Source organism: Pelecanus crispus, chromosome Z (assembly GCF_030463565.1).
Source record: "Pelecanus crispus isolate bPelCri1 chromosome Z, bPelCri1.pri, whole genome shotgun sequence".
Classification (NCBI taxonomy): domain Eukaryota; kingdom Metazoa; phylum Chordata; class Aves; order Pelecaniformes; family Pelecanidae; genus Pelecanus; species Pelecanus crispus.
In genome coordinates, this window is record NC_134676.1 from 28,558,212 (window position 1) to 28,572,886 (window position 14,675).

A 14,675-nucleotide genomic window follows, 5' to 3' on the forward strand; every position below is an offset into this window, starting at 1 on the left:
CGCCCCCCCACCCCCCGCCGGGAGCCGCCGCGGGGAGGGCCGTGACGGGGCGCCGCGCACGGCAGGTGGGGCGGGCGGCCTCCGGCGGCCCAGCCCGCGGGGACGCGCCCTGCGGCGCCCAGGAGGCACCGCGACAGCGGCTCTGACCTCCGCCGCCCACGGCGGGGGTAAGGCGGGCCGGGACGCGGGGCGGCCGCCGCTCCCCAGGGGCAGCGACGGCGGCGGCGGCGCCCTCCCCCGCGCCGCCGTTATCCGGCCGATCTCCGAGGAGCCGCTCGCAGCCCCGCGCCGCGGCCCTTCCCCGGCCACGGAGGCCCCGTGTCGCAACGGCGGCCCCGTGTCGCAACGGCGGGGCTGCCCGCACCGCGCCTGACCGAAACGCGGCCCTCCTGCCCTCCCCTGCCCCGCCGGCCCCCGCTCACCGCCCCGGCGCTGCCCCGCCGCAGGCAGGCGACACCCTCCTCCTTCCCGCCGCGCTGCCGACTGCGCCGGCCGCTCCTCGCCGAGCAAGGACACCGGGGGCGCGACGCGCCAGCCGCCGCCATCGCCCGATCGCGCAGCCAATGGCGAGGGCCCGGCACGCCCAGCCCGCGGCGCGTCACTCTCCGCGTCGCCGGGGCAACCGCCCAGCGAACGCCGCACAGCCCCAGACTCGATCAGGAGCGGGGAACACGCCATCTCGCCATGGGCCGCCCGCCAATGGGCCATCGCGCTGCCCTCTCCGTATTGCCTGATTGGGCGGCAGGACGCGGCTCATCTACATATGTTGATGGCCCGACCGGCCCGCCGCGCCGCCTGCGCCGAGCGCCACGCCCCCCGCCCCGCGCTGCCTGGGGCGGGCCGGCCCGGCCCGGCCGGTCGCGCGCTGCCGGCTGCCCCCCCCTCTGCCGGCGGGCTGTGCCGCCCCGGGCGGCCCCCGCCGCTCCCCACCCGCTGCCTGGGCGCGCTCTGCCGAGGCGTTCAGAAACGGGGTAACAACCCAGAGCTCTCCCGGCTGCGGAATGCAGTGCTGCCCCCCTCCCCCACCCCCCCACTCCGGGGAAAAAATGCAATATATTTGTACTTGTGGCTTTCGGCCAAAGAGGAAAATTCGAGCGAGCAAAAAATAGCAGGAGCACGGGAGGCTCCTTACTCTCTTCGGGCACCGGGTCGGGTGCGACACGCTGTTCTCGGTTACAAGACACCGCTCCGGTTTTGCATGGCCATTTTGCGTTTCTGGGTCTGAGCTTGCAGGTTAACGTGTTTAAATGCAACAAAATGTAATCTGCAAGGATTTTGCTGTGGGTGATCTACGCTCCGGCTACTCCAAAACTTTCTTAACATTGTCCATTTCAGTTAGAAAAACTTCTAGCAGCTCCACATGGTACGGTGCTCTAAAGCTTTAATGTGATTCTCAAAACAGGGTACGCTGATGAAAAGACTTCCTAAGAACTCCACCCAAAGTAGTTGTTGTCAATGACAAAATTATTTACGCCAGCTCAGCCTTTTAACATGTAAATACACTTTTCATTGTCATCTTCAATGCGATGCTTATAAATCCTAATAACTTACTCCTGTGTATCCATCTTCCCTGCCAGCTTCTTTCTTAACGCCCACATTTTCTTGAGTATCTCACCTTTATTGCCTGAAGAGAGTAAAGTATTACGAGATTTCTGGAGTCATTCAATAACATGCACAGCAATTGCTGTAATTGTATATGGGAATGACTAAGTCAAAGCAAAATAGCAATTTGTACACAGTTGCAACAATTATGTGTAATTGATATGTAAGGCAAGATGACCCTTAGTATCTTGCTCTGTTTTCCACTTTTTCCATAGCAGAGGGTGATGAATATGACTTGGCCAAGTCCTAAAAATCCTGATTTTATCTTCAAGTTCACTGGGAGCAGGAGGCACAACAATGATTTGCAATTTGCAGTCTGTGCGAGTGTATGACATCACACCTTCTGCCATCGAGTTTTCGTACCTGTAGCTCTTGCGGTGGCCTGCCCGCAGCCCAGCTGCACCCTGACAGAGGCCACGGGAGCGGCGCTCTCCCCGCTTCTGCAGAGCCAGGAGGCAAAGCTGAGGCGGAAAGGGCCTGCCCGAGGAGAACGTTGCCGTGATGAACAGACGATGGCTGGGCTATGTACAAAAGCGCTATCGCAAATACTGCGGAAATATCGGCAAGTGGTAATTCGGTTACCTCAAACATGTTCCTACTCTTGAACACGTGAACCATGGTGCTCAGGACAGCACATGAAGCTGGCTGCTTAAACGTGGCCATGGAAGTACACAAATTAAGGAAAGGGAGCGATTTTGGAAGACTCGCAGGTCGGTACGTCAAGCGCTCTGCGGCTCTGCTGAACGATGCGCGCGGCAGGGCCAGAACCAGGAGCCCAACGCTAGCGAGGAGGCACCGACCCCTGCCGAAGGTGCGGGGTCGGCATCGCCGCCCCAAGCAGGCCAAGGCCGGTCGCGCCGGGGTAGACCCATCCCAATGGCGCTGAAGGGAGCGCTGCCTTTAACTTCTACCACCAGCCACCCCAATCGTGCCCTCGCTCGAGGGGCTGCGCTGGCTGCGGGCGGGCTCTGCCCGCCTCTCCCACCCTGCCGCTCCCTGCCGCCCGCCCCGGCGGGCCGCCGTCACCCGAGGCGGAACGAGGCGCCGCGGGGCTGAGGCCTCCACGAAATGGCCGCCGCCGCCGAGGGGAGCGGCGCGGCACGCTGCGGGGAAGGGCGGCCGCCGGCGGCGCCCCGGGGAGGGGAGGGCGGCGGCGGGGACAGCGATAGCGGCGAGACCGTCGTGGAGGGCTCTGTGACGGAGAGCGATGTGGAGGAAGAGGAGTTCCTTAGGAGGAGGTGGTAACGCGGGGCCGCTGCCAGCTGTGCGGGCCCGGCGGCAGGTGTGGGGCAGGGAGAAGCGAGCGGACCGCCGCGGCGGGCTGAGGGGGCCGCTCCCGCCCGCCCTGAGGGGAGGCGGGCCGCTGCCCCCTCTGCCCGGCTCTGCGTTCGGTGTCTGGGAAACGCCGGCCACACGCAGGAGCCATCCCTGCCTGCCTCTGACATCCCGGAGTGCAGAACTGCTCTTCTCCATTATTTCATAAATGTGCATTTTTAGGTTCTTATTTTTATTTTAATCGGGTTTTCCCCCTCTGTTCAGGCCAGTTTTGCATGCCCCATTCATTTTACACACACCTTGTAGGCCTCTGAATTTGTGCCTCAGGGCCCTCCTGAATAATTTTTTAGTCAGTGGAAGTGAAACGCACCAGAACCCAACTCAGAAAAAAAAAAACCAACCCACTATTAAATACGATTGCTGCTGATGTTATTTCTCTACAAATTTAACTTGATGTATTTTCATGACATTATCTCTTCTTTAAGACATGGCAAAGAACTGAAACGACGGAGCAGCTGCACTTTGTACTGGCGTTGTGGCCTGCTATTGCTTGGAAATAACGTAGAGCGGTGATGTACCTCCCTGCTTAGGGTTTCTGTGCAGAGTGTCAGGTGTATCCTCATAGTTTGCGTGTAACTGTGAACACCTTTACTGTTGGTGTTAAGAGGTGTGCTCGCCCAGCACGTGGTTGGCAGCGTCCCGACAGCAGAGGCTCAGACAGGTGCCCTCGGCTGCCCGCAATCGCCCTTTCAGTTTATAGGACTGAAATGCAGAGCATACAACTGTTTCATGGCCTATTACGTATTTTTTTTACTTTTGCAAAGGTTGCGTTTTCTTGCTAAGGACATGGCTTTAACAGCTGAAATAAGAATTAATGAAGGTAGGACAGATTGTTTTTTCCGTCTGTGTTGGTTTTTTCTATGAACTGTTGCTGTGGATGTTGCCTCAGTCCATGTTATTTAAACTCAAGTGTTGCATGAAGTTCATTCATATGAACTGTATGTGCTTTCTTATTATATCCATATAATAAGTTTAGCTCATATTTTAGAATAATGGTCAGCACATTTTTAATATTTGAAAAACAGGTTTGCTCTTAATTTCTCCATTCTTCCTATATACTATAACTGAGAATGCCTGGCTTGGGAAGCGTTTGAACTATATATAGGGATATCCTTTTTATTGAGATATGTGTATTGTGTTTGAGCACAATAAAATATATGGAATCTAAACATGTAATAGTCATAGAATGGAATCTATACACAAAATAGTCATATGTAACTATAGTTGCATGTAGTATTTTAAAAAAAGGTTAATATTGCTAATATATCCATTCTGTTTAAATTTAGCATACAAAATTTGTGTAGGGATATTTAAGTGTATTAAGTGTATTATCAAATTAACTTTAAACATAAATGCATGCATGCTCATTTAAAGCCTTAAAATCTTCCCTAATAACTCCCTTAGAGCAGGTTGCATGAGCAAGCATGTTGTAGTTACATAATAGTTTTACTGGTACCTCCTTGGCATTTTTATATAATCTATTTGACTTGCATCCTGTACATTTTATTCCAGCAATAGAGACTGCCTATTCTTTAAGTGTGACGCAAGGTGTTCTAAGCATTCTTGCAGGGTTTTTTTTTTGTTTGTCTGTTTGTCAGTTTGAAGACGTGAGTGGACTATAGCTTTTTATCAGCCTTCTCTGAGTTCATATAAATCTTATCTATAGCCCATTGAAATCTGCAGAAACTTTTCACATGGCTGTGATTTCCTGATGCTGAACCTTTCATAGTTGCTTGATAGTTTTGTCTGAGGAGAGAAACATCATCCCATTTTGAACTTACCTGTGGTTATCCACTGGAATTAAAACCTGGCAACATTCAACATCCATGGTTTAAGGCATGTTTATTTGACTCATTGTTCAGTTTGTGGAGTGGAGATTTGTCTGAGGGTTGGGTAGGGTTTTTTTGTCTTTGTAAATGTTTTCCTATAAATGTAATAGATTATGATATTTTTAGCATTCTGCCTGCAGCATTTTATATTCAGTAAGTTGGAATTAATATTTCATTGTTACTGTATTTGTGCATACTTGTATAGTAGCAATTTGGTGATAAGATACATAACATAAAGATTAATTTGATGGGTATTTTATTAATGTCAGTAATAGCATTTTAGTTTTGAAACCTAAGTGTCCAGCCTAAGGGTTTCTCTCTTTTTTTTTCTCCAGAGAGAAGTTCTTCCTTTGCATAGTCATTAAAGGAAGTATTCCATATAGGAGCATGAATATTTTTAGTCAAATGGACCAAATGGACCAAAATTACTCAGCTACTGAGTTATGTAGAAATTTATGTAGAAATTCATGTAGAAATTTGTGGAGCTCTGGGAAGTTATGTAGAAATTAAGGCAATCAAAACTTCCTTTAATTGCTCCATTTTTCTTTTTTTTTTTTTTCCTAGGAGCTCCCTCTCCAGAAATCTGCTTTATACAGAAATTTTGTGATCACACAAATAGTCAGAAGGAAGAACAGATAAATCCAGTAGGTACAGAAATGATACATCTCCTGCTACACTTATCTAGCTATTAGCTATTAATAAACTCACTGGGCCTGCCATTCTTTATGTGCAGAAGAGCCTGATGGCCTGCAGCTGAAATTAATTTTATGGAAAGGCAGTTGTCCTGTGTGTAGCACATTCTCTCCAGGACTGTATCTAAGTCTCTTCCCTGGTATTTTATGAGGGTATAACCTTTCAAATTTGAGCAACAAACCCATGACAAAGAGGAGGAAGTTGTGGACCACAAACTTTTTGGTATGTTCCCTTCAGGAGCTGGAATACAACCATCTGGGTTAACCATGCCAGAATACACCCTCTGTTTATTGTGAGATTAGCTGTGATCCAATGATTGGACAATGGTTTCTTTGAAACAGAAATAAATAATAAGCTGAGATACGGAATAAAATGCCTGATTGCGTGATGATTGGGTAGTTATTCTACTCTGTGGATAATTCTGCAATCCCTAATCTACCAATCAGCTTACCTTTTAATATGTTTGCCACAGTAGGTAGCTAGCCCATAAACTTCTGTTCAGTTGAGCAATCAGCTTTGCACATGCATATGACACACTCATGAAACAATTGGAAACAAACAGGTTTCTACTCTTTAACTGAGATTGTTTTAAACCTGTGACTGTTACACTGTCTTTAGAACTGTGGATTCACCAGTCCAAAGACCGCTATCTATGTATCCTTATTCCAGTATAAGAGGGTTTTTTAAAAGAACTAAACTGCATCCTAAATGACGAAAACTACATTGAAAAAAGACACGCTTTCTGCTGAAGTGAATATTTTTACACAGCATTACAGAATTGCAAATAAATTTGTTTCAACTGACAGTGCGGGAAACTGAACAAAATCGAAAAGATGCTGTTATTTCAAAGGCTTTTCTGCGTAAGTTTATTTTGCTGCTTGCATGTCCCAGGGTTGTCTTGACTGAAGTTTATCACAGTTTTCTAAGGACAGAGGGAGTGAGGAAAATGCCCATTTACTCTCTACCTTTCTCCTCTGGGAGCTGATCTATCTGCTGCCTAACCTAAGACTTTGGCTTCATGGCTCTCACCAGAGTAGCTAGTGTGCAATCCCAGTAAGGAATTCTTCCAAGTCTAAGGACAAATCCCCTATCTGCAAAAGAAAAAGTCAGAAAAGCAAAGAAACCTAGTACTTTTCACCAAATAGTTTGGGTAGCTCTAACTATTTTTTTTTTTCTGTGAGACCTGTATAGCATGCTACTGGCAGCTTGGTCATGCACAGCATGGGGGCTGTATAAAATTTAAATCTTCACTGAATGCTGTAAGGAATGGTATTGGCTTGTCATCCTTTGCTTGCATGTGTAGATTGCACCAGTGTGGCTCTCCTTCAACCACTCTGAGAGTCGACATGGAATTTGCTTAAACAGAAGCTTTCCTTCTGCTGTATCCTCAGAAATGATCTGATGTGAATACAGCATCTTGATGTGATGTGATAGGAGGGTCATGCAACCCGGAGTGGCTGTGAATTTTTTCAGGAAACGTAAGATCTGTTCCAGTTGTTCCAAAGAGTCTGGGCTTTCTTTCTACTTCAGGTGGGTTGGGGGAGGCTTGGGATATGAAGTTCTATCTTTGATTTTACTATGTAAGAGATTGTAAGTAAGACTTTTCTTCCACCAGAGGTGTGGTAGATATACAGACAGATTTTGTAGGATTCAGGTTCTTTCCAACTGACAAGTCAAGGTGTTTCCATTATGTACATCCTATTCCATGGCTTGTTCAGACAGTTGTCAGCTAAGTTCCTTAATTCTGCCTTTTCCAGGGGTATTGAGAGTTGTATACTAAACTCCACAGTCTCTGGAGCAGCACCCTGTCTTATTTAATGACAAGAGGGAATTGTTACAAAAAAAAGATTAAAACTGGGAGTTGAAATAAAAATACCTTGTGTTTTGGACTTTTGATATATAAAACACCTGAAGTTTAAAGCAGTCACAACTTACTTACATAGGTATGTTTTTCTTCTGTGTTGTCTTTCATAATCTTCATTTATTTTTCAACATTTTTCTCAAATAGCACAACTGAAAAAAAGATTTAAGTGGAATGGCTTTTGTATCTTATTAGTGATGTATGTAAAGATAGGATCTAAAAATTCTGTTTCCTAACTCAATTACAAAGGAAGAAGATAAGCATGTAATAAAGCTGAAAAAATGAATAGTGAAGTACTTTGTTTACTAACTTGTTACTTTTTTTTTTCATTCAGATACCTCAAGAGCCATACGCATCTGACCAGTCTCAGTCTCTACTGCAGTGAGTATAATACATCACACAGGAATTCCAGTCAGGCATACTGTAATTAAACAATTCTGTAATACCTCCATTTGTATGTTATTTTATTCTCAGTGTTCCATTGTGAAGCAGTTGTTTTGTTTGCTTAGTGAAGGATCTATATTTATGTCAGAGGTCATTCTGTGTCCAGTATGGGTCAAGCTGTACCTGCATTTGTTTTTATTGATGATACTACCTTTAATGGTATAAGGGCATAAGCAACAGGAATGACAGTAAACTACTCAGGGAAAACCATTAGACAAATAAACAAAAATTTGTAATAATACTAGACCTTTACTTCTTAGAAGCTATGGAAAGATTTCAGTAGAAGATGGATTTGTAACAGAAATACAGGAAGAGGTAATAAAAAATAGGAAGGGCCATTTTTTCACTTGAGAGCGAGCGTACAAACATAGCTAGCTCCACTTAGGAAGTCTGGAAGTCTTAGTTACTGCATGTCCTTGTAAAGAGAAGTATGCCTCTAAAATAACTGCAGTTGTTTCCACAAATAATTGTAAGTACAAAACTGCATAAATAAACTCTTAAGTAGTGTAGAAATTTTCTTATGCTGAGCAGATTACAATTCTTTCTGAATAAGAACTTTTTATTGTATTACTTAATTCTAGGGGTTGGATAAAGTGTCCATCACTTACTGAAAATATTTCTAAGCCTGGCTTTTCACTAAATGCTGCAGTAGAGGGGCAGCAAAATAATTTTGCAGGTATGTTGTGTTTTGTACAAAGCTGAAAGTTGCTCTAGCTGTGGCAAAATCATTTGAGAAGCTGAGGATGAGTATCCATGTAGGTTTATTTAGAATCTGACTATATGTGGCCTTTACAACAGTCATTTAGTTTTCATAGTTGTCTTAGACTACAAGTTATGTTTTTGTAAGTATTCTGTTAGGATTGTTTGAAGAAATGACTGTTTTCCCAAGCCAGTGGTATATTTCCAGCTTAAAATTATTTCATTGCTGTGGAATCTTCTGACAAAAGTTACAGGCCACGTGGTACTCAAGTGCCATACAGATGTGTAAGGTAAGCATGGATGTAGGGTTCCTACATGCTTCTTACTAACATATCCAAGAATCAAAAGCATCTGTAAGAAAGGAGAAACAAAAATGGTACTGGTCATTCCCCAGGTCTGTCTGTCATCTGCTCCTACTTCAGTTGTACTTCGTTCCTCTGTGCTCCCATCAGTGCAGGACTGACCCACCTGTTTTGCTAACCTAACAGAAAACCATTCACTTTATTTCTGATTAGGAGATCCCCAGGGAGTCACATGAATGTGAAAACATGGTGATGGGAGTAGGGGGGTTGGGACCAGTCCTTTTCAGAAGCAGTAAATTATTGGATTGTTTTAGCTGTATTGTCTAATTGCATTGTAATTACAGAGGGCGGGGGATGGGTGGAATGGGCAGCAATCCATCTATTGATAGTCTTTGGAAGCACAGGCCTCTAAACCACAGTGAAGAAATGTGACAAAATAGCCCTGGCATATAATTTGGTGACCCACAGAGCCTAACTAGAAACCTTATTGTCAGTTCCACTTAGGGAACATGACTATAGTAATTTTTAAGGTTTGAAACTCCAGCATTACTCAGGAAGTGAGGCCATTTTATTAGAGGTGATGAGAACCTTCAGAAGTGGAAAGTAAAACTGAAATATTTGTTTACTCTCCTAAATTTAGATATCAAACTGAATGGATTTCAGAAAGAATCAGAAGAAGAGGTTAGTGTATTTTTACAACTGAATGTACATAAAATATCGTTTAATTTAATTAGCATTAGAGACTATTTTATTGGAAAAATACCTGGTTCTTTCATTTAAAAAAGCAGGTGCATAGCTGTTAAAACTGACACTGAGCGCATTAGGTGAAAACAACTTAAGACATAATCTTTATTTTCTGCTTCTGTTTTTTCTGGTAGGAACTGCAGTTATTAAGCTTGCAGGGCACAAGGGTAGAAGCATAGCAGTAACAGTGAGGTAGGAAAGACATCACCATGACACAGAATCTATAAGGGCCCTTAAGCTAAAGTAATGAAGACTTTTAGTAGCTTAGAACATATTTTCCACCAATGAAAGTTGTGGGAGAGGCATTAGGAAGGTCTTTGAGAAGGAACAGAGTATCTGTAACTGTCCTTCTGTTTGGGAGTAATGACATACGTGTGACCGAAAATAGGTAGTACCAGTCTCTTTGATACATCTCTTTGGTAATCCTAAAGCTGCTCATGAGTGACAAGTTTCACTGCTGATGAGGTAAAAATGAGGGAATAGCTTTGGAGCTACCTTTTTCCCCATTTGTCAGCTCCTTTCTGAGCGTTGGCCTAGGCAGGTGTACTCTTCGCTGGGTAAAAAACTGGCTGGGTGGCCGAGCCCAGAGAATTGTGGTGAATGGAGTTAAATCCCGTTGGTGACCAGTCACAAATGGTGTTCCCCAGAGCTCTGTTTTGGGGCCAGCCTTGTTTAATATCTTTATTACTGCAGTAAGTTTGCAGATGACACCAAATTGGGTGGCAGTGTTGATCTGCTGGAGGGTAGGATGGCCCTGCAGAGGGACCTGGGCAGACTGAACCAATGGGCTGAGGCCAGTTGTATGAGGTTTAACAAGGCTGAGTGCCAGGTCCTGCACATGGGTCACAACAACCCCATGCAACGCTACAGGCTTGGGGAAGAGTAGCTGGAAAGCTGCCTGGCAGAAAAGGACCTGGGGGTGTTGGTAGACAGCTGGCTGAACATGAGCCAGCAGTGTGCCCAGGTGGCCAAGAAGGCCAACAGCATCCTGCCTTGCATCAGAGATAGTGTGGCCAGCAGGAGTAGGGAGGTGATTGTTCCCCTGTACTCAGCACTGGTGAGGCCGCACCTGGAATACTGTGTCCAGTTTTGGGCCCCTCAATACAAGAAAGACATTGAGGTGCTGGAGCGTGTCCAGAGAAGGGCAACAAGGCTGGTGAAGGGTCTGGAGCACAGGCCTTATGAGGAGCGGCTGAGGGAACTGGGGTTGTTTAGCCTAGAGAAGAGGAGGCTGAGGGGAGACCTTATCGCTCTCTGCAACTACCTGAAAGGAGGTTGTAGTGAGGTGGGTGTTGGGCTCTTCTCCCATGTAGTTAGCGATAGGACGAGAGGAAATGGGCTCAAGCTGCGCCAGGGGAGGTTTAGGCTGGAAATTAGGAAAAATTTCTTTACGGAAAGAGTGGTCAAGCATTGGAACAGGCTGCCCAGAGAGGTGGTGGAGTCCCCATCCCTGGAAGTGTTCAAAAAACAGGTAGACATGGCACTTTGGGACATGGTTTAGTGGGCATGGTGGTGTTGGGTTGATGGTTGGACTGATGATCTTAGAGATCCTTTCCAAGCTTAATGATTCCTAGTTTTTACTTTCATTAAAAAATAATCCAGCCACCAGGCCAGGAAACATGAAATTATTACTCTACCCTTAATTGGTTTAGTGGTGGACTTGGTAGTGTTAGGTTAGTGGTTGGACTGCATGATCTTAAAGGTCTTTTCCAACTTAAATGATTCTATGATTCTCTGATTCTATGATACTGAATCGAGGATGATCAAAATCCAGTGGAGCCTATCTACTTGGGTGTTGCAAGGTACTGCCCATTTTCTTTGCCATGCGCTTCTGCTGCTTCCTTTGGACCAACGCTAGCGCTTATTAGACCCCCAGCATAAAGCAGGTTTTGGGGAACAGCTGTCAGGTGCTCTTCACTTTTTTTTAGTTGGCTTAGTTTTCAGCAAGGTTATCTTTTCAGTCCAGCTACCGAGAAGATTAGATGCTGCTGTGCCAGTGCAGCACAAGAGAGGATGTGGAAATGCACAGCTGAAGGCAAGTGGAAGGATGGGTACTGTACCAACACTAATTTAGATACGTTTAATGCAATCTGAATGTTACAAGTGTAGCTCACAAATAATACTATTTTAGTAATTCTCTGCTTGCAAACACTGCTTTTGCTGTTAAAAGAAAGCAAACTTTGGAGGGAAGAAGGAATTCCCTGACAGCTTCCAGAAAACGCAGTAGCAAAAATTCAACATTACATCCACGTGAACCATCAAACCCAGAAATATCTTAGCAAGAGTTGAAGGTTCTGCAACCACTGACATAAACATCCAGTGGTCAGATGTTCCCTTGATTCCAGTTCCCCTCTCCCCATTTCCCTTCTAGTGCTCCCTCCATTCTTGGTTTGCAGTCAGTGAAGTCCAAGCAGCAGTGAAGGACTTGAGCAGATTTCTCTCCAGTTAGCAGAGGAAGTGCTAGCACCATTTAATGAAGGGGTTCTTGGCCTTTGCCCCTGTATCATCTGTCTGTATGCAGTTGTCTGCGACTGCGATGTTACTTATGTCTGCTCTGCTACCTCTGCATTGTTATCTTCTTCTGTTGCCCTTCTGAGGCACAGTGCCCTCTTTGTGCTTTTTGATATCTAGTCTCAGTTCATCCCTGACCGGTTCATTGCTTTCAGGTCTATGTATGCCGGACAAAGAAACCGTCATTGAAAATTGCTCTGTTGCCATTTCTGCAGCAAAAAGTAACTGCTATTACCAACTCCTGTTGCAATGTCATGGACAGTTTTGAGGATTTCTGCAGCACTAGTGACATCAACTGCATGGGTCCTTGAGAAGCGAGAGGATCTTACTGGGTGCATGTAATGCTTGCTGCCATCTGCAGCTTCTTAGGAAACCTCACGTTAACTTACAGCAGGGTAGCACTTCCAGTATTTCTTCTCTGACATTCCAGTGTGGAGCAATTTACAGCAATATGCAGTGTAATTATCTGCTGAAATAACCTGCTTAATGCAGAGATCATAGCATTATGACTGTTCCATCTAGTCCCATAGATTTGTACCTATACATAAAAAGTTAGAATTCTATATAGATCGGTTTTACTTTCCTTTTTTCAAGGAGCCTGATTAAGGTTAATGTTGGGGAAAAAACAGTACTTGCTGAAACTTACAGAAGATAAATTTGAGACCAGCATGGCAAATTGTTCGTGTCTTGTAGAAGATACGATTGATTACATGGACAAGTATTCCTTGTCTCAACAAAGGAAAAAAATGAAAACCCCTAGGCTATTCCTTTTTGAAAAATACAGAACTACTAATATACAACTATAATACTGATTTTATTAAATGAAACATTCTCATTGTACAGAATTAAATAGAACAAAATTGAAATGCCTTGAAACAAAGATTACCTATGATTAATAGCCTCTGGAGAATAGACAGATTGAGTGCATTGAGAATATCTCCAGAGAGGATATTTTAGGAGCCTGTAGTAAGAAGGTTGGGATTAATCACTGCAGTGAATTATACTTTTTGCATACTGTGTGATGTTGGCACTGGCAAGATCTGAGTGCTGCAGGAAGACTTCTTGTGAGAGGAACCAATGGCCATCACAGGCTTCTGTGTACTGATTTGAAGAAAGGGCAGGACAGACACTTTGACAACCAGCAGTGAGTCACTGGGCATGTTAGTTTTGTGTATCTATTCCTGAAAATACAAAAGAAATTCATTAATTAACATAATCTCTGCATAGAAGTTCTGACACCATAAAATGAGTCTTGCTGGGTTTTCTTGATTTTGATGATGTAGCAGCTCTGATTTCTGTTGTGGTTAGGCTGTTAATAATGGGACCAATACTGTACAACATCTTCATTAATGGCCTGGAAAATGGAACGGAATGCACCCTCAGCAAGTTCAGAGATGGTACTGGGAGGAGTGACTGATGCACCAGATAGTTTTGCCATTCAGAGGGACCAGGACAGGTTGGAGAACTGGGCAGAGAAGAATCTCATGAAGTTCAACAAGAGGAAGTGCAAAGTCCTGCATCTGGGGAGGAATAACCTCAGCCACCAGTAGATGCTGGGGACCAACTGGCTGGAAAGTAGCTCTGCAGAGAAGGACCTGGGGATCCTGGTGTACAATAAGCTGGCCATGAGCCAGCGATACACCCTTGAGGCAAAGGTGGCAAACAGTATCCTAGGCTGAATTAGGAAGAGTGTTGCCAGCAGGTCAAGGGAGGTGATCCTCTTCTCAGAACTGGTAAGGCCACCTCTAGAATACTGTGTCCGGTTCTGGGTCCTCAGTACAAGAAAGATACGGACACACTGGAGCGAGTCCAGCACAGGGCCACGAAGATGATCAAAGGACTGGTGTGTCTGGTTCTGTAAGGCCTTTGACACAGTCCCCCACAACATTGTTCTCTCTAAATTGGAGAGAGACAGATTTGATGGATGGACTGTTCGGTGGATGAGGAATTGGTTGGATGGTCACATCCAGAGGGTAGTGGTCAATGGCTCGATGTCCAGATGGAGGTAGTGATGAGTAGTGTCCCTCAGGGGTCTGAGTTGAGACCAGTACTGTTCAATATCTTCATCAATGACATAGACAGGGGGGTTGAGTGCATCCTCAGCAAGTTTGCACACAACACCAAGCTGAGTGGTGCGGTTGACACACCTAAGGGACAGGATGCCATCCAGAGGGACCTGGACAAGCTCAAAAAGTGGGCCCATGTGAACCTCATGGGGTTCAACAAGGCCAAGTGCAAGGTCCCACACCTGGGTCAGGGCAACCCCTGATATCAATACAGGCTGGGGGATGAAGGGATTGAGAGCAGCCCTGTGGAGAAGGACTTGAGGGTACTGGTGGATGAAAAAATTGGACATGAGCTGGCAATGTGTAGTCGCAGCCCAGAAAGCCAACCGTATCCTGGGCTGCATCAAAAGAAGCATGGCCAGCAGGTCGAGGGAGGTGATTCTGCCCCTCTTCTCTGCTCTGGTGAGACCTCACCTGGAGCACTGCATCCAGCTCTGGAGCCCTCAGCAGAAGAAGGATGTGGAACTGTTGGAGTGGGTCCAGAGGAGGGCCACAAAAATGATCCGAGGGCTGGAGCACCTCTTCTCCGAGGCCAGGCTGAGAGAGTTGGGGTTCAGCCTGGAGAAGAGAAGGCTGCGAGGAGACCTTA

At 45.8% G+C, this 14,675-nt stretch overlaps 1 protein-coding gene across 1 annotated transcript in view; it reads left to right on the forward strand.

The window, feature by feature from the left end:
* Window positions 1-2,670: 2,670 nt before the first annotated feature.
* The window catches only part of ANKRD31 (ankyrin repeat domain 31), a 68,252-nt gene continuing 56,247 nt past the window's right edge, over window positions 2,671-14,675 (forward strand). The window contains exons 1-6 of the mRNA XM_075726433.1: window positions 2,671-2,840; window positions 3,702-3,757; window positions 5,331-5,410; window positions 7,655-7,701; window positions 8,346-8,440; window positions 9,406-9,446. Of these exons, the coding sequence (XP_075582548.1) occupies window positions 2,671-2,840; window positions 3,702-3,757; window positions 5,331-5,410; window positions 7,655-7,701; window positions 8,346-8,440; window positions 9,406-9,446 (489 nt within the window). The remainder of the gene's footprint in view (window positions 2,841-3,701; window positions 3,758-5,330; window positions 5,411-7,654; window positions 7,702-8,345; window positions 8,441-9,405; window positions 9,447-14,675) is intronic.